This window comes from Geotrypetes seraphini, chromosome 7 (genome assembly GCF_902459505.1).
Source record: "Geotrypetes seraphini chromosome 7, aGeoSer1.1, whole genome shotgun sequence".
NCBI classification, from domain to species: Eukaryota; Metazoa; Chordata; class Amphibia; order Gymnophiona; family Dermophiidae; genus Geotrypetes; species Geotrypetes seraphini.
The window spans coordinates 176,132,882-176,159,161 of record NC_047090.1 but is presented as its reverse complement, the minus strand read 5'-3'; the positions used below and the strand labels follow the sequence as shown (position 1 = coordinate 176,159,161).

Genomic DNA, 26,280 nt, shown 5'->3' with positions numbered 1-26,280 from the left:
GCAGTGATGGCACTGAGGTGGACTCTGATGGAGGTAGATTTGAGGCCAGCATTGGACAGTGAGAGCAAATAGTCCAGTACAGATTCCACCGCTAAAGAGGTGGGATCATGATGATGCCGTAGACACCACGAGGAGAACCTGGTCCACTTCTGATGGTAACATTGGAGGGTGGCCGGTTTCCTGGAGGCGTCCAAAATGAGACGGACAGGCTGAGATAGATTCTCTGGAGAGGTCAGCCCGAGAGAAACCAAGCTGTCAGGTGGAGCGAAGACAGATTGGGATGTAGTAGAGATTGATGCTGCTGTGTAAGTAGAGTAGGAAACACAGGAAGAGGAATGGGCTCCCTGGAGCTGAGTTGGAGCAGAAGGGAGAACCAGTGTTGTCGAGGCCACCGAGGGGCGATGAGAATCATGGTGGCCCTGTCTTTGCGGAGTTTGGACAAGGTCCGCAACATCAGAGGAAGTGGAGGGAAGGCATACAGGAACCGATCCCTCCAATCGAGCAGGAATGCATCTGGGGCCAGACGATGAGGAGCGAAGAGTCTGGAACAGAATTGGGGCAGCTGATGATTGTGAGGTGCTGCAAAGAGGTCCACCTGCGGAGTGCCCCAGCGAGCAAAGATGGAGTGGAGTGTTGGAGGGTCCAGCGTCCACTCGTGAGGTTGAAGGATGCGGCTGAGATTGTCGGCCAGAGAGTTCTGTTCGCCCTGGATATAGACAGCCTTGAGGAAGAGATTGCGGGCCGTGGCCCAGGTCCAGATGCGTAGAGCCTCCAAACAAAGGAGGCGAGATCCGGTGCCGCCTTGCTTGTTTATGTAGTACATGGCAACTTGATTGTCTGTGCATAGGAGAAGAACCTGGGGACAGAGAAGATGCTGGAAAGCCTTGAGGGCGTAGAACATGGCTCTGAGTTCCAGGAAATTGATGTGATGTTGACGCTCCTGTGGGGTCCAAAGTCCCTGGGTACGGAGATCTCCCAGGTGGGCTCCCCACGCATAGGGGGAGGCATATGTGGTGATGATCATGGAGTGAGGGGGCAGATGAAAGAGCAGACCCCTGGAAAGATTTGAGGAGTTCAACCACCATTGGAGAGATTGCTGAAGAGATGATGTCACAGAGATGGGATGAGAAAGAAGATCCGTAGTCTGTGACCATTGGTTGGCGAGAGTCCATTGAGGTGTGCGGAGGTGGAGACGTGCCAGAGGAAGGACATGAACTGTCGAGGCCATGTGACCCAGGAGGACCATCATCTGTCGGGCCGGAATGGAAGAATGCCTGAGGACCTGACGACAGAGATGGAGTAGTGTCCACTGACGATCGGAGGGAAGAAAAGCCCTCATTAGAGTGGTGTCCAGAACAGCTCCGATGAATTGAAGTCGCTGGGTGGGAAGCAGATGCGACTTGGGGTAGTTGATCTCGAACCCCAGGAGGTGGAGGAGAGAGATGGTGTGATGAGTAGCCTGTAGCACAAGTTGAGACGTAGGTGCTTTCACCAACCAATCGTCCAAGTAGGGGAACACCTGGAGGTTGTGAGACCTGAGGAAGGCCGCTACTACTATAAGGCACTTGGTGAATACCCTGGGTGATGAAGCGAGGCCAAACGGTAGCACCTTGTACTGATAGTGGCGGTGTAGCACCTGGAAACGCAGATAGCGGCGAGAATTCGGATTGATGGAGATGTGAGTGTAGGCCTCCTTGAGGTCCAGGGAACATAGCCAGTCGTGTTGAGAGAGAAGAGGGTAAAGCGTGGCAAGGGAGAGCATTCTGAACTTCTCCTTGACCAGACACTTGTTGATGTCTCTGAGATCGAGAATGGGACGGAGGTCTCCCGTCTTTTTGGGTACCAGGAAGTAGCGGGAGTAGAATCCCTGACCCCTTTGTTCTGGAGGTACTTCTTCGATGGCATTGAGAAGGAGGAGGGATTGAACCTCCCTCAGGAGGAGGGGGGTTTGAGATGAGTGTGAAGCAGACTCTACGGGAGGGTTGTCCGGTGGAAGAGTCTGGAAGTTGAGAGAGTAGCCGTGGTGGATGATGTTGAGGACCAACTGGTCCGATGTGATGACCTCCCAACGGCTGAAGAATATGCGGAGACGACCTCCGATTGGTTGTGGAAGAGGTAGCAAAGGCGGAAGACTGGCTATGCCCTGGAGAGAAGAGTCAAAAGGGCTGAGAAGGCTTTGCAGGTTGAAGAGGCTTGTTGGGTTGATTGGGCTGAGAACGAGCCTGGGTATGGTGTTGTTGCTGACGGGGTCGCCGAGGTTGTTGAGAAGGCGGATTGAGTGGCCTGGCTGAGAACCTGCGCTGATAGGAGGATTGAGGTCTGTAAGGTCGTGCAGGTGGAGCCTTTTTCTTCGGCTTAATCAGGGTGTCCCACCTGGTTTCATGGGCGGAGAGTTTCTGGGTGGTGGAATCCAGGGACTCTCCAAAAAGCTCATCCCCCAGACAGGGGGCATTTGCCAGACGATCCTGGTGGTTGATGTCCAGGTCTGAGACTCTCAGCCAGGCCAGGCGGCGCATGGCTACGGCCATGGCAGAGGCACGGGAGGTGAGCTCGAATGAATCGTATATCGAGCGGACCATAAACTTTCGCAACTGAAGGAGGCCAGAGATGTGTTGCTGAAAAAGTGGAACCTTGCGCTCCGGAAGGTATTTTTGAAGGGCGGACAGCTGCTGAACCAAATGTTTCATGTAAAATGAAAAATGGAATGAATAATTGTTTGCCCTGTTGGCCAGCATGGCATTCTGGTAGAGCCTCTTGCCAAACTTGTCCATGGTCTTACCCTCTCTGCCAGGAGGGGTAGAGGCATAGACACTGGAGCCCTGAGTCTTTTTTAAGGTGGATTCAACAAGAAGGGACTCATGGGGCAATTGAGACTTGTCGAACCCTGGAATAGGGATTACTCGATAGAGGTTGTCCAGTTTACGGGGGGCCCCCGGTACCGTAAGGGGGTTCTCCCAATTTTTGTAAAAGGTCTCCCGTAGGATGTCATGTACGGGGAGCTTGAGGAACTCCTTAGGAGGTTGTTCAAAATCTAAAGCCTCCAGGAAGGCTTGAGATTTTTTAGAGTCCGATTCCAGAGGAAGGGACAAGGCTGCAGACATCTCCCTGAGGAATTTTGAAAAGGAGGACTGCTCAGGTTTGGAGGTGGCATCGGGTGCCGATGGATCCTCATCAGACGAGGAGAGATCCTCCTCGGTACCGGGGGGGGACTCTTCCCATAGGTCTGGGTCCCGGACCTCTGGGTGTGCATGCCGAGACACCGGGGTGGAAGGTGCGGTATGGTGAGTCTTGGATAAAGATTTTCCAGAGCGCACCGAAACGGTACCGGGAGAAGAGGACCGGCGTCGATCCCGGTCCCGGGAAGTATGGTGCCCTGCCCGGTCCCGAGGAGGATCCGTCGTGGTATGGGAGTGAACCACCGGATGGGCATGAAGTTGCTCAGCCGAAAGAATCGGCATGGAGGTGTTGATAGGTACCGATGGGGTGGATACCGGGGGCTCGGTACGGGGCTCGGGCCGGTCTGGTACCGAAAGGAGCGGTGCCAGGATAGTGGGTAACAGGTGCTCGAGCTGACGCTGCAACTGTTCCTGGAGTTGAACTTGTAGGATGGCCGTAATACGGTCATCCAGGGGTGGCACCGGAACCGCTTTCTTTTGCTTCGGTTCCTTAGGTGCCGCTCCACGCCCCGGCGATGAGGAGGCCGATGACGAGGCACTCACCGAAATCGGGGCGGAGCACTTTCGGGGTCGGCGCGAGGCCGGCAATGTCGGTGTCGCCACTGTGGCTGGTGGACGCTCGAGGGAAGAGGGAGGCTTCTTAGCCGGCTTACCTGGCGCCAGAGACGCAGATGTGGGGTTGGGCGTCGTCGAAGTAGACGGTGCCGATTTCTGTGGTACCGCTGTCGATGCCGAGGAGTCCATCGTCGACCCGGTGCCGAACAAAAGATTTTGTTGGATTTGTCGGTTTTTAAGCGTCCGCTTTTTAAGAGTGGCACAGCGGGTGCAGGAGTCCGCCCGATGCTCCGGACCCAAACACTGTAAACACCAATTGTGTGGGTCAGTGAGGGAGATCGGGCGTGCACACCGCTGGCACTTCTTAAAACCGACTTGCGGGGGCATGAAGGGGAAAACAGCCTCCGCAAAATCGAACCCCGAGGCCTGTATAATGGCAACAGGCCCCGCCGGGGCAAAGTCGGAAAAAAGGGGAAAAAATATAAGTTGTTTTTTTTTTTTTTTTACAAATCAAAGAAAAAAGAAACCCGAAGGCAAAAAAGAAGAAAAAATGGAAAAAAGCGCGAGCGGGAAGGCAAAAAGTGATTTCAACGGCCGTTGAAAAAACACACGCGTCTTCTTCGCTCCGCGGAAACGAAGAAACTGGGGACCACGCACTCCTCCGTCGGGCGGGAAGGCGCACGCGCGGTGCGGCCAACTAGAACTTTCTAGTTAAAAAGGTCCGTACCGAGGGCTCCGTCGGTGACGTCACCCATGCGTAAAGAATATGCTGCCTGTTTGTCCTGGGATAAAGACCTGAATGGTCCATCCAGTCTGCCCATAAATTATACCCATTAAAAAATACATGATTAAATTAACTTGTCTCTTCTTTGATATTTCTGGGCCATAGACTAAAGTCCACCTGGTATAGTAGCTTTTCATAAACCTGGGATGCTTATCACACATGAAAAGAGCAACACACCAACCAGGCAGACCCCTGATTGGATGTTTGCCAGGAACTCATTTGTTTTTCTTCTCCAGAGAAGGAAAGAACAAACTCTTTGGTTGATCAACTTCAGGGAAACTGCTGAATTGGGTGGGGTGGGGATGGGGGTGAGGCGGTGAAGGGATTCTAAGGCAATACTGACGATAGCCTACAGTTAGACTGCATTTGATTAATGCCCTTTTGTTTGTATACTTTTGTAAATAAATTGGGGGAAAAAAGAGCAGCCTATGAATTTACAGCAATTGCAAAAAACATTACCACTGTTAGAAAGATTTTAGACGGTGTTTACAATACTGATAACTAATCAAAGGAGACATTAGCGCTTAGCTTATCACATTTTCAGCTTGGAAATTTACCTCCATGCGAGCCTTATAGAAATCAACATCATGCAGTTTTTCTTTACACCGAGCTAACTCTGTCTCTATACGATCCATTCGACTAGCTTTCTCTCTCAGGGAGTCCAGCTCATCTCTGTATGTGCGGGTAGATCTGGCTTCTGTTGCCAGGTGGATATTCTGGAGGAAACAAGTGCACACAAACATTTAAGGTGAAATTTTCACTCTAAGCTTGGATCTATTCCTGGAAAGGGAGATTTGCTGAGTTTATGCTAGTGAATATTCATTTGCCCAAGAACACAGTGTATGTATTTTTACAAATTACATCCTGTCTTACTGTGAACAGCTCAGAAAGGCCCCTCACTGAACAGTATATCAAGCCTTAATAAAAGAAAATGTGAAACTTTTAAGGCACATTAAAATGAGGCTTTGCAAGAAAGTAGGTTTTGATCCTGGGGAGCTGGGTTCGATTCCCAATGCAGCTCCTTGTGATCCTGGGCAAGTCACTTAACACACCATTGCTCCAGGTACAAAAATCAGATTGTGAGCTCACTAGGGAAAGAGAAAGCACCTGCATATAATGTGTACAACGCTGTGTATGTCTAGTAGCGTTATAGAACTGATTAGCAATAATGTGGCTAGAAACAAGCTCCACACATTTATGTTTTAAAAAAAATATGCATCCTGTCAATATTTATGCCAGATCCACAAAATATATCAGGAAAAAACTAGTCAGAAAAATATTTTAGATTCACTCAATAAAGATCAAAAACACAAAACATGAATCTCACCAATAAATATCAAAAAAATATTTTTTTAAAATAAGTATGATAGAAAGAGGATCACGTGACGCCATGAAGCAGGACAGATGCTGATCGCGCTCTATCCTGCCACTTCCTCTCACAAACCCCTCTTATCGGCGATTTTTTCCGGTGCCATCCACCGCGTTCCTGCTCGGGTTAGTCCTCTAACACCACTGCTCCAGCCGGCCGGGTTCAGCTGTCTGCGATGTCGGCAAAAGCGCCGCGGAAAGACCGGGACCAACAGAAAGCTGGGGACAGCAAGATGGCGGCGCCTGCTAGCCCTGAAGTGGCGGGGAGTCCGGCGTGGGTTTCAGAGGTTGCTGCTGAGGTGACTGCCGCGATGGAACTGATATTGGAGAAGCGTCTGCTCCCCATTGACGCTAAGCTCGAGCGGGTCCAGGAGAAGCTCGACGCGATGGGGCAGGAAGTGTCTTCCTTTCACCAGCGAGTGGAGGCTTTGGATGACCGCGTGCTGGGCCTGCTGAGTAGTCATGCCAAAACTCTTGCAGCTTTGGAGGATCGTTTGGAGGACCTGGAGAACCGGTCTCGGCGCTGCAATCTGAGGTTTGTTGGCCTGCCCGAGGATTTGCCTGAGTCTGACCTCCGTTCTACTATGGAATCTTGGATTACTGCTTCCCTGACTCTGCCACCTAGATTGGGTCCTCTGTGCATTGAAAGAGCTCACAGGCTGGGCCTTAAGCGTTCCATAATGGCGAGACCGCGGGTGGTGATAATTAAACTGTTAAGCTATGTTCATAAGCAGGCTATTCTCCAGGCTCTCCGTGGGGGTCAGCTTCTGACTTATAACAACAAGAGAATTTTATGTTTCCAGGACTACTCTGCCAAAGTTTCGCAGCAGCGTCGAGCCTTTGCCCCAGTGTGTACGGTGCTGATACAACGCAATATTCGCTTCGCTTTGCTGTACCCGGCGAAACTTCGGGTCCAGAGTAATGGGGCTACTACTTACTATACCACTGTGGCGGAGGCGCAGTCTTTCCTGGCCCAGGAGCCTACGGCGGGGCCCTCTACCAGCGCCATTTCATCTTCTGAGGGACCGGCAGAGTGAGGGGGTAACCTGTTGCTCCAATGGACTAGTGAAACTGCTTGTTTGTTGTTGACTGCAGAGTGACTGATAGCCCAGTTGCCCTTGTTGGTTTTTTTTTTTTTTGATTGTTTTTATACATTAGTTACTCAGAGGTTGCTCTGAGATATTTCTGGTGTATCTTTCTTCCTGGGGACCTTTACGTTTCCTCCTGAGGTGGAGAGCACTGTGCCTGGACCTCTCCTGCGCTTCTGAGCTCTGCGGGGTGTATGGCGCTGGCTGCCGGTCCTCTGATCTTTGGCTGAGGTCCTAGTGCTCCTCCTCTTGGTCTCTGGGCCCCTGGAGCGGAGGAGCTTCCGAGACCCTGGGGCTCTATTACCTATTTGGACTCTTCTTGCTTGCAGCATTCCTTGTGGGCTTTTTGGACGAATTACTGTTATGGTTCCATTGGGGCTCCTTCTGTGTGTTTGGAGAGGTCGGAGAGAGTGGGGACTGGGGGCTTGGACTTTAGAGCGGAGGTGAGTGTTTGGGTAGGGTGCGTGTTGATGGTTGTGGGTATCTGGTGGTTGGGAGAAGTTTTGAATTTTTATGTTTTGTTTTTTTTATTTATTATTTATCTCGTATCTTTACTTCTCGGCAGGGCTGCAGGTTGCATTAGGCGTGGGTGCTACTCTTTGGGGTGGGGTGGGTTGTCGTGGGTTTCCCTAGGTTGAGTGTGGAGTCTGTTGGGGGTTTCGGGCGGGGCTTGGATTAGTCGCTGATTGCTTCTGTTTGATGCCTTGCAGGGCTGGGGTTTGTTGGCCTCTTTGCCCGCTTCTTGGGCTTTCCTTTGGTGGGGTCCTTCTCGGGGTCTGTTTGTGTATCCTGATGGGTTTGGGTATTGGGCAGCTTTGGCTTCTTTGGGGTTTGGGGTTGAGGGAGGGAGTGGGCGTTGAATGTGATTTGCTTTTCCTTCGGGGAAAGCCATTGTTGGGGGGATTTAGAGGGATGGGGGGTTTTTCGGGGATGGGTTTTGAGCTGGGCTTGGGGGACAGTCGGGGGGTTGGTGAAGTAGGGTTGGGTTTGGGAGTGGGGGTTCTGTTTTTTGTTTGGTGGGGTGGTTTTTCTTTTTTTGTTTTTGCGGTGCCTGATCCCGGGAGACATTCTTTTTCTTTGACTACTTTTTTTTTAGTTGTGTACCAGCTGGTGCCATGGGGACTGGTTCCTTTTTCTGCTGGATGCTGTAGGCTGGGGCAGCATCCTGGCAACCTCATATTGCTCATCACTTTTTCACTGTATTTGTTTCATTTTTTTGTGAGTTGAATGGTGAAACTGATTACTTGGAATGTTGGAGGTATTAACTCTCCTGTTAAGAGGGCAAAAATTTTACAAAACCTGCAGAGACAGAGAGCGGCTATTGCTATGTTGCAGGAGACGCACCTTACTGACTTTGAACATGCTAAATTGAGAAGGGGTTGGGTGGAGCGATGTATAACGGCGGCTGCAGTCGGGAAAAAGCGGGGAGTAGCTATTCTTTTTCGAAAAGCAGTGGCTACTCAGATTACCCCTGTGGCTATTGATGCCGATGGTCGTTATGCTTTTTGTACGGCGGTGATTGGGGGTGTGCTGGTGCTGGTGGGGTGTGTCTATGCTCCCAATACTTATGATAAATCGTTTTATGCCCGTTTGAAGACTTTTCTTTTGTCACGTGCTCCTCTTCCGATGATTTTGGGGGGGGGACTTCAATGTCGCCTGGGATGCTTCCATGGATAGATCTCGCGCTCCTAGGGGCGGTGAGGTTGGCGAGGCTAGGGGTCTTCCTCAGCTATGTCAACTTTTGGATCTATTGGATGTTTGGAGACTCCTGCATCCGGGGGAGCGAGATTATACCCATCTCTCTCGCGCTCATGCCTCGCAATCTCGTATCGATTATCTGCTGGTTTCTCGCTCGCTCTTTGCTAGGGTTCGACAGGTGGAGATAGGGCCTTATGCGATTTCAGATCATGCATGGGTTTGGATGGAGTGGGATTCAGGTGGGGGGCCTCGCTTACCCAGGTATTGGGCGTATCCTTTGTGGCTTCAAGATGACCCTAACTTTTTGCCCTATCTTGTGGGGGCGTGGAAGGATTATCAATACCATAATAGGCAGCATGAGGAGAACCCAGTTTTGTACTGGGAGGCGGCGAAGGCGGTCCTTCGGGGAGTGATTATTAGTTATGTTAGCCGGGTGCGGAAGTCCCGAGATAGGGAGTTGTTTCGTTTGTCAGACCAGATGACGAGAGCACGGCGTACCTTTGCTCTTCATTCTACTCCTAGAAACAGGCAGCGTTTGCTTTCCTTGCAGACGGCTGTTAATGCACTTTTGCATCAACGGGCGGCTATGTCCTTGGCTTACTATAAATACCGCCTTTATGTCCACGGTAATAAGGGAGGGAAACTCTTAGCCCGCTTGGTCTCGCAACGGGAGAGCCGTAAGAAGATTTTGCATCTTACTACTGCTGAGTCCGGGCGGGTCACTAGTGATACGGATATATGTGATGTCTTTCGCCGTTTTTATGCAACTCTTTATGCCCCAACTCCGGATTTGGGCCTTACTGGGGATCTCTATTTGGAGGGACTTGATCTCCCGTGTCTTTCTGAGGAGCAGACTGGTCAGTTGAATGCACCTATTGAGGTGGGAGAGGTGGAACTTGCTATAGAACAAAGTCCAACTTTGAAAGCCCCGGGGGTCGATGGTTATAGAGCTGAATTCTATAAACTTTTGCAAGCTGAAATTGGGTTGCCGCTGGCTAATATGTTTAATGTGATGATCAATGCTGAGGCGATGCCTGAACATCTTAATGTAGCTCAGATTATTGTTCTTCCGAAGCCTGGGAGGGATCCGACTCGGCCAGAATCTTATAGACCTATTTCGCTACTTAACTTTGATGTCAAGCTTCTGGCAAGGATACAGGCTAACCGATTGGCACGGGTGTTGCCGCTTCTTCTTCATGAGTCCCAGGTGGGTTTTGTTAAGGGTCGCTCGGTGGCATAGAATCTGCGCAAAATTTTGACTTCTTTGGATTATGCTTCAAGGGTCGCAGCGCCTTCTCTTCTTATTAGTTTTGACGCTGAGAAGGCATTTGATCGCGTTCGTTGGGATTTCTTGTTTGCTACTTTGGCTAAATATGGGTTTAGCGGTCGTTTTGTTTCGGCGATACAGGCATTATATGCTATTCCGAAGGCTGCTTTGTGGGTCAATGGCTGTCCTTCTTCTTTATTTGAGATCCATACGGGAACCCGCTAGGGGTGTCCGTTATCCCCTTTGTTGTTCGTGTTGACGCTTGACCCCCCTTCTTCGTGACATTTATTCGAATCCGCTTATCCGGGGGATTCAGTTGGGGGATCAAAGCTTCAAGGTTGCTGCATTTGCGGATGATCTTTTGGCTTTTCTGACAGACCCTTCTCCTTCATTGCAGGCTCTTTTGGAGACTATGAGAGAGTATGGCAACTATGCGGGCTTCCGTTTGAATTTGATTAAGTCTGAGGCCTTGCCTTCCTCGCCGGCCCTTCGGGCTCGGTGGGGCGCCTCCTTCCCCCTACGCTGGGCCCTGGGCTCCTTTCGATATTTGGGGATCTATCTTTCGGTTTCCACGTCTCAGCTTTATTCGCTTAATGTTCCTAAGCTTTTGGCTGACACTAAGGTCCAGCTGGAGGCCTGGGAGGGCCTCCCTCTGACACTGCTGGGACGCATCTCTTTGGTTCGCATGGTGATTCTTCCGCGATGGCTGTACGTGTTTCAGACTTTGCAGCTTCGTTTGTTGAAAAAGGATCTTAAGAGTTTACATCGTTTGCTGTCCCGTTTTTGTTGGAATTCGCGTAAACCGAAGGTTCGTTTTCCCTATTTGGTGGGGGGCTGGCGCCAGGGGGGCCTGGGACTTCCTGATTTTGGTCTTTATAATGAAGCCTGTTTACTGCGACATTTGAAAGACTGGCTACTGGGTGAACATCAGTATACCCCGTAGGATTTTGAACAGGCCTTCTATGCTCCTCATACCTTGAATAGTCTCTTACACTTGCCCACTAAGGATCTTCCCCCTGAGTTCCGTGCGTGTGTTTCTTTGCAGTCTATGCGTGCTGTGTGGGGGAGCTTGGTCAGCAGACTTGGAGGGGACCCGCGTGTGTCGAATCAACTTCCCCTACGAGGGAACTTGGCCTTTCCGCCGGGCCGGGATAGCCCTGCTTTTCGCGGCTGGGCAACCCGCGGATTTCATCTTGTGGAACATCTGTTGACGGAGGAGGGCTGTTTGCAGCCGCTTGATACTTTGAGGGATCGATTGGGTGGGGGCTGGGGTGATACTTTCGCCTATTGTCAAGTGAAGCATTATATTCTTTCTCTTCCGAGGATCGGCTTGCTCTACCGATGGGGGTGCGTCTTCGGAATTTTTTTGAAGGGGTGGCAGTTTCTTTTACTTCGGTGTCGGCGTTATATAGGGCCTTGTCGGAGCTTATGGATACTAAAGAGATGTCGCGGCTTCGACGAAGCTGGGGTCGTGAACTTGGCCTTGATCTTGGTGCTTGGGATCTTTTGCGAGCTGTGTGTGGGGTCCCTCATCTGATCACGGGGGCGGTGTATCGTGAGTGTTATGTTCGAGTGATCTATCGGGCCTACCTTACGCAGGTCCAATTGCATAAAATGGGAGGTATTGACTCCCCTTTGTGCCTGAAATGTGGCCGGGACCCCAATACTTTTGCTCACTCTTTTTGGGATTGTTGGACTATACAGGTTTTTTGGAAGGCTATTGTTCGCTACTTCCGTGGCTTATTTTTGAGCGCCGTGGTGGGTAATGTGGAGCAGTTGGTTCTTGATCTTCCTGGGGCCTTTCGCAGCCTTCCAAAGGGGGGTCCCCTTTGGTGTCGTAAGGTGTGTCTCCTTGCTCGCAAATGCATTTTGAAATCCTGGACTGTTTCCGAGCCTCCCTCTTTTTGGACCTGGAGAGCGATGGTGCATAATTTGGCCATGTGGGAGGCCCGTGAGGCCGTTGGCTACCCTCGTCGCCGTCGTCGTTTTTTGCTGGTGTGGGGAGTCTATTTAGACTCCTTAACTCCCAGGGGGCGCAGTCTCCTGTTGAATCCACTGGCATAACCGTTTTGCGATTATTGGCACTTTCTCCCGGGATCGGACACCGCAGTTTCTTTTCTTTTCTTTTTTTTTTTTCTTCTTCTCCGGTTTGTTGAGGGGGGAATGGATTTTTCATTGGGTCTGCCGGGGGCCACCAGAGCACGGGCCTTTGGCACTTTGGAGTTCTGGCTTATAGCTTCTGTTTGATTTGGGGGATGGGGGTGGGGAGTTTGTACGGGTGAAACGGGATTATGGGGGGGAGTTCGGGCTGGGGGGTTGTTACTGCTGTTTTGTATCTACAACGCATTAACTTGTGTATTCATTGCCATTGTTGTATTTGTTGTTTGCTGTTTTCTATTTCTTTGAATAAAAAAAGATTTGAATGTAAAATAAGTATGATAAAGGTGCTCAATAAATGAAATAAACCACCAACAAGTAATGATTAGATCAAACATCATAGCACCACCCCCTACCTGCCTATAATTCAAAACAATAAAACAAAAAAACACTTATCTCTGAAGGAAAATCCAGAGGAATTCCCTGAACAGCTCAACAGTTGAACAAGAAGCAAAAATTAGTCCAAAAACAGTTGAGGGTGAGCACAGTCTATTACAGTCCATTACCACTCTTCAGTCCAAACGTGAACCAAAAACACATCCAAACAAAAAGAAGAAAACAGTGAAACCTAGTAAAAAAAAACTGAGTTTTTTCTTCTTTTTGCTACTGAAGAATGGAAGGCAGCACAAGCCCCCTATAAGAGAAGTGAAGTCTGCCCTCAGCTTTTTTTTCTGTTTCCACCTGCTGGCAGGAGAACATAACCTATTTATTTGGACTGGTCTGGCACTTGCGACAAGGAAGAGTACATTTTCTCAACATTGTAAACTCCATGCAAAAATATACCAACTGAGGGGGCTTTCTGGCATGTAATGGCATGGTACCAACTACAAATAAACTTTCAAATTATTTCTACTTCAAGTCTGAGGTAAATCCCAAACCATATAAACGAACATTCCATACTCAGTTCCATCAGATCACCCCACCTCGCATGTGGGGCCAATCCATTTTATTTGCCTGTGAAAAAATTCTCACCAACAAAACTACACATTTTGGAGGCAATTCAACAACAGGATGCTTCCTTTTAGATACCCCAACCTACTTTATACGGAACCTAGATACCTTGGTTTTGTAGAACACGAGTCTAATGCAGCGTCAGAGTGCCCAGTTTCTAGCTGCCCACATTTACACCAGCCATAAAACTGGTGTTAAGTGCGGGCATGTAAATGTGGAAAGCACGTGCACAACTTATAGTATTCTGTAAGATACCTACATATGACCCACCCACACACATCCTCTCGACACTCTTCCTTGCAAATACTCGCTTATAAATTAAGTTGGTATTTACAAAATAGTGTATAGGCCAGTTGTTGACATTTGTGTGTGCACATGCACAGATGCATATAAATGTCAAAATTCAGTACATTTACACATACACATGCGTAAATCTAAGCACTCGGTTTACAGAATTGCCCTTGCTGTGTTTAGTATCTCTCAGTTCTATATCTAACACCATTTACCTCTTGTTTTATTCTTTGTAGATCCAAAACTAACCGATCTACTTCGTGTTTAGAATCCAGCAGCTGTTCAGACTTCTCTTCCCTGAAGACAAGATGATGTTTAGTTAAAAATCAGTTCAAGAGTTTCTTCTGAAATATGAACATGTATTCAGACATAAAATCTGTACGATGATCCAATGGGTTTGTTTCTTGTCCCCCTACCACTGTTCCTCTCAACCCTCAATCTCTGACCAATAACTAAATGATAGAAACATTGATAGAAATCAGCACAACAAAACAAAGAGGAATCTTTTTCTAAATAATGGAATAGGAGCCAAAATGTGTGCTAAAAAGGCCTGCAATGGTATAAAATATATGATGCAAGTTTTGAGTTACACAGGTTGATAACAGGTGCAGTTTATTGTATCGCAATTTGGTTAATCAAAACAGAATTTAAAGTTGTCAGCTTTTTTTTTTTTACACATTTGTAAATTTCTCTGTGATCACCCAAGTCACCTAAATCCCTCTAGGGAAACAAAGTGCTACTCATTGTACTCTCCCAGTTATTGATACTGATCATTTTCCTTCAAAGATTACCAAACGCCCAACCACAGTCAATTGTGTTTTAAATTACTCAGATTTATATCCTTAGTTTTTCAGCCCATCCTCCCAAAGAGTCAAGAACAGGTTACAGCAACACATTCACAATATTTTCACAAACAGCTTAAAATCAAACACCAGAAGATTACAATCATGGTCCTATAATAAAACAAAATTAAAACAATTATGCTTTCACAGCCTTATGAAACAATATTAAACCATCTAATGATCTTATAGTAGAAGGTTCCTGATGCAAGAGCTTAGCGCTGAGTTCATCTTATGGTTTTTATAATTTTAAATTTTTTATTCATTTTCATACATCCACAAGTGTAACATAGAAATTTAAAATGATCTCATAAAACATACACTTGAATTCCTTTCAAATACCACTATAAATACAATATATTATTCTGTATTTATGAACAAAAATAACTGAAATATATGTATTACCTAATATGTATAATAATTGTTATTAAAATTTAAACCCCTCCTTTCCCTCCCCTCCCAATACACATAGCAATTATAATAAAAATAATCTTATGAATTTACAGGCTTGGAGCCTTTTATAGAACAGCACTAAGCACAGATTTTTACACTCAATTTTGGGCACGAGGACTTACGCCTGCTGAAACATGGTGGAAATGCAAGCAAACAGTTAATGATAATTGGGTGCATAAATGACCCTACTCTATAACTCTGTGCCAAAGTTTTAGGATCCCCCCCGACACACCCAACCATAGCCATACCCTTTCTGAGTTGCTTGTAAGATAATTTGGGCATGCGGTGTTATAGAATAGCACAAAGGAAGATGCACGTAAGTGCAAAATTTAAGGGGGGGAACTTGATATACCGCTTTTTTTGTGTGGTTTACACAATCAAAGTGGTTTACATGGGGCAATGAAGTGTTAAGTGACTTGCCTAGAGTCACAAGTAGCTGCAATGGGAATCAAACTCACAACTAGAGAATGACACGGTGACAAAATTCATCACCGTTCCTGTCCCCGCGGATAACCGCGGGAAATAAACCCATGTCATTTTCTAGTGTCTATTTCATTCTCTGTCCTTCTACACCAGCATTATTCAAAGCAAAGCTTGCGGGTCAGTGGTTGTGGCCATTCATAGATTCTTCCCTGTATCCTTAAAGAATGACATGAAGATGGTTTCCCGCGGTTATCTGCGGGGACGGGAACGGTGACGAATTTTGTCACCATGTCATTCTCTACTCACCACCTCAGAATACTGAGGCAGCTGCTCTAACCACTAGGTCACTCATCCACCTTATTTAATTAATTTGGGTGCAGATCGTTGGTCCACTTCCAATTTTGAGCACCCAACACAGAATTTAGTGGAATCTGTCTAGCCAACTTACTGAGCAGATGAGATGGACCATACCGCTCTTTATGTGCTGTCGTTTAGATAACGAGGGCTCTTCTAAGTCTTCCCCAGAAGTAGCTGCTATTAGTTTCCCAGAAATATTTAACACCAGCAGCTCTGCAGTAGTACTTTATTTACTTACAGTTCTTGCCTTATCCTTCTTAGCTTAGCCTTAGTATCTGCCATTTCAACTGCAAGATGCTGTTTATCCTCACGAGACAGAGAGTTGTTGAGGCTTGCAGTTGACTCCGGGCTTGATGTGCTCACTGGACTTGATGGTTGCTGAGATTGCAGGTAATCTCTTTCTTGAGTGAGGTCCACTATCAGCTGCAATAACATGGAATGTAAAGTGAAATCAGTAAAGTTTCTATACCACCCATTTCTCTTGTGGAGCTCAGACACTGAGGTTAAAAATACTACCATAAATAATAGGTTATGCAGGCCAAAAATGTTTGATTTAGGTTTCGTGTGTTTATACAAATGTTGATTTTACTTGGGTTTGTTTTGTTTTTTTAATATTTTCATGGGGAAGGCAACAATGAAGACAGGGCACACTATCTGAAGAAGAGGCACCCTTTATACACAGTGTGTGTGCGCGCACACACACACACTCTCAAGTGTATATAATTTATGAATAAAAATCCCTCCCAAATTTGAATTTTGCCCCTTTCGTTTCAGGCTAAACACAACATAAAATGACACCGGAAATGGCTGCCAATCGTCCAATCGTCATTGATCTTTCCCAAGTTTCAAACAAATGGACATCCCTAGTAAATAATGCTCCCATTAAGCTATATCAAGAGTGAAATTGCACAAAGCATCAAACTCTCCCATGCACAGTTAGAAACATAGAACATGACGGCAGAAAAGGGCCACGGCCCATCTAGTCTGCCCACACTAATGGCCCACCCCCTAACTACCTCCATGAAGAGATCCCACATGCCAATCCCATCTGGCACGCTGCTAGCCTCAATTACCTGTTGTGGAAGATTATTCCAGCGATCAACCACCCTTTCGGTGAAGAAATATTTTCTGGTGTCGCCATGAAATTTCCCACCCCTGCACAAGTCAAATAGGCTGCCTCAAAAAGTTGTCAAACTCCCTCCTACAAGTGTGCTAGACAGTTGGTTAAGGCAGGGGAAAAAGTGGAATCTGTGCTAGTTCTCATTCCATGCCTTCTTCTATTTCTTTCTATTATTCACAGAGGAGCAGCAGCAGAGCTAAATTTGTTGTTGGAATGTGATCTCAATATCTCTTGCCTACAAGTATAGGGGAGAGAACTATGGTAGCCAGTGTGCTAAGAAAAGTATTCTCCTGAATTCTGTATACATTGCACAAAGCTGGGTGCACAGTTTGGGGCGCAAACTGTGGACTTCTATAAACGGCACCTACATTAGACACTGCTAGGCGCCCAACGATGCTTAAGTTCAGGATCTGCCCCCAATTTTTATTTTTTAAATTGGCTTAATCTGCAGTTTTCAGCCAATAAAAAAAAAAAAAAAATCAATCAATTTAAGAGTTTGGTGCCAAACTCTTAGGACGCCTAGTGACACTTAAGTAGAGGCACCTTCTTATGCCTAAGGACACCTATATTTAAGAGTAGATGTGGTTATGGGCAGAGAATAGGTGTGGTTGACTTAGACATCATTAGACTTCTTGTTTTTTTTAAATAGTTTTGTTTTATTGAAAATTTTTCAGAAGCATACAAATACACCAAGCACAAAACACAATGTTGTAACAGAGTTTTTTGAAACAAAGCAAATCATAGCAACTTTAAACAGCAGAACCCCCTCCCCCCCCCTTCCAAAAGTCCCGTGCAGACCAATGAATACTAACAAGAGTTTGTGGGTAGCCCTTTCTTTTCACACCAGTCAATGTAGGGCTTCCAGCATTGTAACATCCGGGGTAGACAGTGGTGCTTCATAGCCGTAAGCTTAGACATAAGCTACTTTTTGTAACACCTGAGCCTGTGATGGGGTCAAGACTTGACACCAGGGCTGCTGCCAGCACCAAACGTGCAGCAGTTACTATGGTTATAATCAATTTAGCAAACTTACCAGCCACCCCCACTGGTTTCATATTTAGTAAAGCACAACCCATATGTTTTACCAGAATCACACCACAGATATCGGACAGCAGGGCAAACACCATATCCTAGTAATCACTTTCCTTGGGGCAAGTCTACATGACATGCTCAAAGGATCCCTAGGCACCGCATAACCTCCAACTCCTGTCAGAGATACTTGGCTTAAATTTATGTAATCTTAAGGGAGTATAATACCACCGGTACAATAATTTGTAGCCATTCTCCACCATATTACTGGCTATCGACACCTTAAGAAGGGAGCGGACGGTATACTTCCATTGCGTCGGAGTGAGAGTTTGCTGTAGCAGAGTCTTCCAGTGAGCAGAATATTGTACCGGCAGCTGATCATGCCGAATCAATAAACTATACAGTCTAAACCCTCCCACTGGGTTCCACCCACAATTTATCCCAGGCAGGAGAGTCTCTCAGGTCAGGCATCATTAGGCTTCTGACATAAGTGCCACCAAATTAGGTGAGTAAAAAGTTTGCTAAGGCGCTGCTAGGCTTGATTCTATAAACAGCACCATTTTTTTTGATTGACAACCACACCAAGCAGCACCTACAATGTAACTGCCGCTTGATACCATTTATAGAATCAGCCCCAAAGTTCAAATCCATGTGCAAAATTGTTAACAAGTATTAATTTGCTATAATTACACGCAGATATATCTTATGCACTAAAATGTGTGTAGTGCGTCTAAAAGTTATTGCATGCAAATCCAAAGGGGATATGGTCAGGGAAAGGGCCATGAGTGGTTAAGGGGCATTCTCAAAATTTACAAACATTGTTACAGAATTCCTGAATTTACATGACCAACTTCCATTAGTTGTGCAAGGAAATTCATGCCAAAAGTCACTTGGCAAAGAGCAACCTTTACAGAATTTGCACTTAGGCCCAGATTCTGCAAAGTGCGTCCCGATTTTAGGCAGCTGTAGGCATCCTACAGCTGTCTAATCAGCCAATCAGGACGCATGGGTTTTTTTTTTTTGTTTTTTTAAATGCTCCCCAGGCAGGCCCGCAAGAACCTAGGCGGCCCTACGCATCTCCCTAGTAGAGGGAGAGACGCTTACAATGTAGGCCAGCAAAATGCTGGCCTACATTGTAAGTAGACGCGGCTGCTATACTTATTGCGGCAAGGGATCTCCCTGCCGCGGCTGCCTGTACCCCCCCTTCCCTATTGCCGGCAGGAGACGCATAGGGCCGCCTAGGTTCGCCTAAGGCCCTTAGGCAAGCTTAGGTGGTCTTGCGGGCCTCCCTAGGCTGCTGGAGGCGCCTTCAATATAGGCGGCCTGCCTGGGGAGCATTTTTTTAAAAAAACGTGCATCCCGATTGGCTGATTAGACAGCTGTAGGACGCCTACATCTGCCTAAAATCGGGACGCACTTGGCAGAATCCGTAGTGTGGATCATCAAGGCACCTAAGTTTGGATGCCATTTACTGAATCTACCTCATTATGTAGTAGGAGAGATACTAGGGAAAAACAAGAGTTTAATTCAAAAAAACTCTTAACTCTAGGAGTCTTCAGAAATTTAAACTTGGCTTTCCCACAGTTAAGAGAATAAAAACTATGGCCAATTTCTGTCAATCTTTTTCTTTTTTGTTTGTAAAAATTTGGAATGACCTTCCTTCTATAGTTAAAGTTCTCCCTCATTTATCAACTTTTCATAAAGCATTGAAGACATACTTATTTCAGAAATTTATTAATGACTCTTCATTTTCAAATTAATGACTATAAAAGATAATATTTTTTGGTATAAAAGATAGTTTTTCATTAATATTTTGTTAACCGAGTCCAGCCCTCTTGCAGGGATGAATTGGTATATAAAATTAAAGATTAGATTAGATTAATAAGAAAGAAGAGTAAAGAGCCAGAAGCTATGGAGACATAAAAAGAACAGAAAAGAGGTGGTACTATAACACAAAGAATACACTGTGTGTGTGCAACACCCCCTCCCCATTATCATAAAGAATAAGAGGAACAATAGGTTGGAGGGAGCAGTATGTTGCAACAGATGAAATTGTGCGCCCAAAATCAGAGCATACCTGTTTATATAAAAAATGATGCAACGCAAGTTTTTTAAAACTTGTTACCAAAGTAAAGGACAGGTTGTTGGCACTCTTTCCTTTTTCAAAGCTCTGCCTTTCCTATACAATTTTTCAAAAACTAATTCCTGGCAAGGGTTTATGCTGAAACAACATTTTTAGAACCAACCAAGGTTTTACAAATTTTATGGATTGAGTTATCTACGTATGAGAAAGGTAATATTTTAGATCTAGTTCAGGATCAGGTGTATATTTACTCTCTTCACCCTAATTTGACTACTTAGTTATCTCTGATTTATTAGTTAGGGATGTTACACTACACCCCAACTAAGTGGTTCCAAATTTTAAGATAAATATGGATTTACTTGTTGAAGGGACTGAGTATATAGTGCAGAATTGGAACTCTAAAGATGAGCTATCTTTTTAATATCTAGTTCCAGAGAAACATATTGTGGTTAGACAGAACAAACAGGCTCAGTGGTTTACAGGTGAGCTTCGGGAATTGAAGATAAGATTCATGACAAGCAGAAAGTCAGGTGGGAACCAAAGATTGTGCCAATAAGCAACGTGAATAGAAAGAGGCATAGTCTTAAAAGCTGGCTATTGTGAGTATAAAGAAACTTGGAGAGTAAAACATCTTGCAAGCCCTTTAGTTCAACCAAGAAAAATTAGGGTTTACAGTGAAATCTATGTTGTTTCTCAGGGTCCAGCAAAATCTGTGGCTCCACAGTTGGGCTGTGATCTCTGAGCTTCATAATAATGAGGTTGTGTAAGAATTTGGATTCAGCTAGGCTAAGTGTTAAGAAGGTTGCTTTGCCTGCCCCAGAGGGAGTGTTAGTTCTGGTACAATTTAAGTTAACTGCTGAATATCCACGTTAAGCAAGTGTGTTGGGTTTAATTAAGGAAGATATATCTTTGTTGCGATCTGTGATTAACAACTCAAGAGCCAAGGAATGTTTCATCATTGTTTAAAAGTGTCTGTTTGTTCTTTGTTCAAGAAAGCATCTTTAAATCCACCTAGACCAGAATGTTTCAGGCCTTGACTAAGTTGATGAAGATTGCCTGACATTGGTGCAGATTTTGATACAATCATGGTACATTGTTGAAGCATTTAAGTTGTCATTAGAATAGGGGTGCTTCCTTTCTGCCTGATACGGCTCAGTTTGTGACATTTGGAACCAAAGTTCCATTGTTCTCATGCTTTGCCTTGTGGGGTAACCAAAGGGGCACTTCCTTTTTTCTTGTTTAATTTTTATGAAGCATCTCTTTCAGCTATTACTGCCAACTGTGGAAGCCACTTTTAGATGTTTGTAAATTATTTCCAGCTCTATATTCCTTTGCTTGAGATGCATAGATTCAATTAGTTAAGTTAGATCAGTATTTGCAGGGCAAAGTAGGTGAGACTGAATAAGTTGGGGGTTCAATTACCATAACATAGAGGTGCTTTTAGTTCATCAGAAGATATGTGTAACCTCATGCCCCCTTCCCTCATTTCGGATATTGTACAGTTGAAAATAAAAAGAACTGGGTCATTCCCTGGGACTAGAAGTGTATTAACATCAGGTTTTCTCAGGTAGAAAAGCTTCATTTTCTTACCTCCACCTATAGGGAGAAAGAACTTTGTTAAAAGATAGAAATATAATGAAAGATAAAGGTCAAATGGCCCATCTATCATACCTCCCCTCTCCTGCCTTTCCTCCAAAGTATACAGATTGAGATCTTTAAGTCTGTCCCCATACACCTTATGATGAAGACCATATACCATTTTAGTAGCCTTCCTCTGGACCGACTCCATCCTTTTTATATCTTTTTGAAGGTGCGGCCTCCAGAATTCTAAATGAGGTCTCACCGAAGTCTCATACAGGGGCATCAATACCTCCTTTTCCTACTGGCCATACCTCTCCCTATGCAACCTAGCATCCTTCTAGCTTTCACCACCTTTTCAACCTGTTTTGCCACCTTAAGATCATCATATACAATCACACCCAAGTCCCGCACTTCCGTCATGCACATAAATTCTTCACCCCCTAATCTGTACCGTTCCCTCGGATTTTTGCAGACCAAATTCAGCTGCCAAATTTCAGACCATTCCTCAAGCTTCGCCAGGTGTTTCTTCACACCATTCGGCGTGTCTACTCTATTGCAGACTTTGGTATCATTCACAAAGAGGCAAATCTTACCTGACAACCCTTCAGCATTATCGTTTCTAAAACTGCTAAAAAGAACAGGCCCAAGAACAGAACCTTGAGGCACACCACTAGTAACATCCCTTTCCTCAGAGAGATCTCCACTGATCACTACCCTCTGTCGCCTTCCACTCAACCAGTTCCTGTCACTTTGGGACCCATCCCAAGGGCACACACATGGTCTTATCTACCTTCATTTTTCTATGTTTCTATGATATTCTGTATTTGTGACCCCCATCAACATTGAAGAGTCCATAATAACCCTCAAATTATGGATTTTCTTCAGTATCGGAACTGCATCTGTTCCATACTGAAATGATTTGGAAATTTGACATTAGAAGCACAATGGATTGATTCAGGTGAAATTCTAAGACTACTTTTGGAGAAATTTAGGATGAGTCCCGAGAACCACCTTGTCGTAATGAAATACTATGAAAGGCGGGTCCGCAAACCAGTGCTTGAAGTTCACTCACTGGATGAGCAGAAGTGAAAGATCAAAAAGATCACTTTCCAATTGAGAAATTTAAGATGAATAGTCGCTAGTGGTTCAAATAACAGCTTCATCAGACTGGCTAGGACTACATTAAGATCTCAAACAACTGGAAGCAGTTTGAGGTTCACGAATGGCCAGAGGTTTATTGTTGAAAGGAGCACAGTAAGCACTAACAGAATTGAGGTGAATTCTGACCAATGTGGTTTTAAGTCCAGAGTTGGATAATTGGAGAAGACAGCCCGACCCTAATGAAAGAGAAGAGGAGGAAGCAACCAAGTCATGGAGATTACACCACGAAATGAAGCGTGTCCATTTGTGTTGATAGCATTGCTGGGTAGAAGGCTATAATGGCTTATACTGAGTCAGAAAGATTAAAATCTGCTGAAGTCAGACCAAGAGGTACCAAGCTATAAGGTGCAGAGATTTCAGATTGGGATGCAAAAGAGAACCTTGACTCCGAGTGAGTAGTGATGGAAAGATGTGTAATGGAATTGAATCTTTGGCACTCAGCTGAAGTAGAAGGGAGAATCAAGGTTGCCTGGGAGGAGCCATCAGGATCATGGTGGCTGACACTTAGTTGAGCTTGATTAAAGTCTTCAGAATAGAGGGAAGACCATACTCTTCAAGAAAGCCCTGAAAAAAGAAATAACACCGCAAGTTTCAATCACCACCTCTCTCTAAAGCCAACTACCCAAACAAATAACCATACACAATTCTTACTCTCTGAAAATGTCCAAACTGTTTTTTTTTTTGTTTTTTTTCTAGTAAGTTCTTGTTGTAATACATCCTTGATAATTCTTTTGTGATCCACCTTGAACTGCAAGGTAATGGCGGAATAGAAATCCCTAATGTAATGTAATGTAATGTAATTGGTGGAAATGCATAAAGGAACTTGTTCATTCAATCCAAAAGAAATGCATCCACTTTGAGATGAGGAGCGTACTGTCTGGAGCAGAACTGAGGCAACTTGTGATTGTGGGGAGATGCAACAGATCTGTGAAGTCCCCCAAAGAGAAAAGATGGGGCGCAAGACTGTGGAGTAGAGAGACCACTCGTGTGGTCGGAGAAATCTGCCGAGATTGCCAGGGCATTTTGTTTGCCTTGCACATATATGGCTTTGAGAAATATGTTGTGAGGAATTGCTCAATTCCAAATGCACTTGGCTTCTTGATAGAGGAAGAGCCCATGCCCTCTGCTTATTGATGTAGTACATCACCACTTGATTGTCAGTGCAAACAAGGAGGACTTGGTTGGAAAGATGATCTTGAAATGTGATGAGAGCTTTGTGAATCGCCCATAACTCTAACAGGTTGATATGGAATTCCTTTTCTCAAGAAGTCCACAAATCTGAGACTGACCAGGTGGGCTCCCCAAGCAAACATGGACACATCCGTCTTGAGTACCCTCTGATGTGGGGGGATGTGAAACAGTAAACCTCTGGAGAGATTTGTTGGATTCACCTATCATTGGAGTGATTGATGAAGAGGCGAGGTGATTTTGATCCATTGGGATAAGGAATCCGTGGCCTGAGATCACTGAGACACTAGTATCCACTGAGCTGACCTGAGATGAAGTTGAGCGAAAAGAGTGGCATGAACTCTGGATGCCATGTGGCCCATGAGACGCATCATTTGTCTTGCTAAAATGGTTTGCAGAGTGGAACCTTGGCTAGAAAGTTGAAGCAAGGTATTTTGTGCTTGTTGAAGTAGGAAAGCCCATAGAAGAGAGCGATGTTTGAGTAGGGCTCCTATGAATTCCAGCATTTGAGAGAGTTGAAGATGAGAATTTGGAAAGCTGACTTCAAACCCTAGAAGCTGGAAGAAAGCTATCGTTAGCTGCATTGCCAAGGGCACTGCTTGAGAAGATGTGGCTTTTATCAACCAGTCGTCCAAACATAGAAACACTTGAAACTTGCCCACACTACTAGGCACTTGGTGAACACTCTTGGAGAGGAAGCAAGTCCAATTGCCAGAACTTTGTTGATTTCCTGGACGTCTGTTGAGATGTGAAAGAGGATTCTCTTAGAAGGTTGTTCAGAGGAATGGTGGTGAAATAGAGAGTAACACTCCTGTAATAATAATAATAATAATAATAATAATAATAATAATTTTATTCTTATATACCGCCATACCCGGAGAGTTCTAGGCGGTTTACATCAGTTACAGTAGTATCTGCGTTGACACGCAGATTTACAAACAGTTTGAACAATTTTAAACAATTTATCAGCAGTACACAATTTATCAGGTAGAAACAAATGTAAGAGCGGGGTTTACAGCATTTTATCATGTAAAGACAATTTATCCGATGTAAATAGTTTATTGGATATAAGCAGTGTTAATCGAACTTAACAGAGGATGACTGGCGGAGGGGAGATGGGGGAGAGGGGAGCAATTAAGGGGGGGGAAGAGCGGGGGTGGGTGGGGGGGGGTGTAGTAATGTAAGCGGGGGGGGGTTGTTAGGGGTCTTGTTTGCCGAATAGGTGGGTTTTGAGTGATTTTCTGAAGCCGAGGTAAGTGGGGGCCTCGAGTATCATTTGTGCAAGCCATGGGTTGAGCTTAGCTGCTTGGAAGGCGAAGGTTTTGTCTAGGAATCTTTTAAGGTGGCAGAGTTTTAGACACGGGAAGGCGAACAGCTGAATTCTACGGGATTTCTTGTTTGTGTTATAGAGGTTAAAGTGAGAATTAATGTAACTTGGTGCTGAACCATTTATCGATTTGTAGCAGAAGCATGCGAATTTAAAGAGGACTCTAGATTCAAATGGCAGCCAGTGAAGTTGGTGGTAGAAGGGGGTGATGTGTTCCCATTTCTTAAGGCCGAAGATGAGACGCACCGCGGTATTTTGGATTATTTTTAGTCTCATGGTGGTTTTCTTTGTGGCGTTGAGGTATATGATGTTGCAGTAGTCAAGGATGCTGAGGATGGAGGATTGTACAAGTAGGCGAAAAGAGGTGTCGTCAAAGTATTTTTTTATGGTGCGGAGTTTCCACAGTACGGAGAAGCTTTTTCTGACCATGAGATCGGTGTGGTTTTCTAAGGATAGATTTTTGTCCAGAGTGACTCCCAGTATCTTTAGCGTGGGCTCGAGGGGGAAAGTTTGTCCTTTTAGTTGAATTGAAGTGTCCTTGATTTTGGCCTTGGGGGTGGCTAGGAAGAATTTTGATTTGTCGGGATTGAGTTTCAGTCTAAAAGATAACATCCAGAGTTCGATCTGGTTGAGAATGTTTGTAATGTAGTTGAGTCGTTCTTGTGAGAAATTGGTTAGTGGGATGGCTATTGTGATGTCGTCTGCATAGATGAAAGATTTAAGTTTGAGGTTGTGTAGAAGGTTCCCTAGGGAGGCTAGGTAGATATTGAACAGGGTGGGTGACAGGGGGGAGCCCTGAGGGACCCCGCAGGTATTGTCCCAACTATATGAGAACAAGTTGTTCTTGAGCACCGTGTAGGATCTATTTCTTAGGAACCCCTGGAACCAGTTGAGGACCTGGTCGGAGATGCCGATGTGGGCCAGGCATTCAAGGAGAATGGAGTGGTCGACCAGGTCGAAGGCACTGCTCAGATCAAGTTGTATAATCAGGGCGCTTGAGCCCTGGCTAAAGAGGGTGTGGAGGTGGTCGAGAAGGGAGGCTATGATGGTTTCAGTGCTGTGGTCTGCGCGGAAACCTGATTGATTGTCGCTTAGGATGTTGAATTTTTCAAGATATGCAACGAGTTCCGCCTTTACCATCCCTTCTGCTATTTTGGTAAATAGAGGGATGCTAGCAATTGGTCTATAATTAGCAGGGGAGTTTGATGGTTCTTTCGCGTTTTTTATAATTGGGGTGATCATAATATGACCATGCTCTAACGGGAAGTTTCCTGTGGATAAAAGTGAATTGACCCAGGTCATCATATTTGCTTTGAAGTGGGGCGGGGCGGCTTTCATGATGTTTGGTGGGCATGTGTCCAGTTTGCAAAAGGAGTGTGTGTAT

At 45.5% G+C, this 26,280-nt stretch overlaps 1 protein-coding gene across 5 annotated transcripts in view; it reads right to left on the bottom strand.

Annotated features, from left to right (window-relative positions):
- CCDC88C (coiled-coil domain containing 88C) overlaps window positions 1-26,280 on the bottom strand; it is a 338,359-nt gene that overhangs the window by 186,268 nt on the left and 125,811 nt on the right. For all 5 annotated transcript variants that reach the window (XM_033951005.1, XM_033951004.1, XM_033951007.1 and 2 more), the window contains exons 8-10: window positions 15,646-15,830; window positions 13,551-13,632; window positions 5,073-5,231 (exon numbers count right to left, since the gene is read on the bottom strand). In XM_033951005.1, coding sequence (XP_033806896.1) covers window positions 5,073-5,231; window positions 13,551-13,632; window positions 15,646-15,830 — 426 coding nt within the window. The remainder of the gene's footprint in view (window positions 1-5,072; window positions 5,232-13,550; window positions 13,633-15,645; window positions 15,831-26,280) is intronic.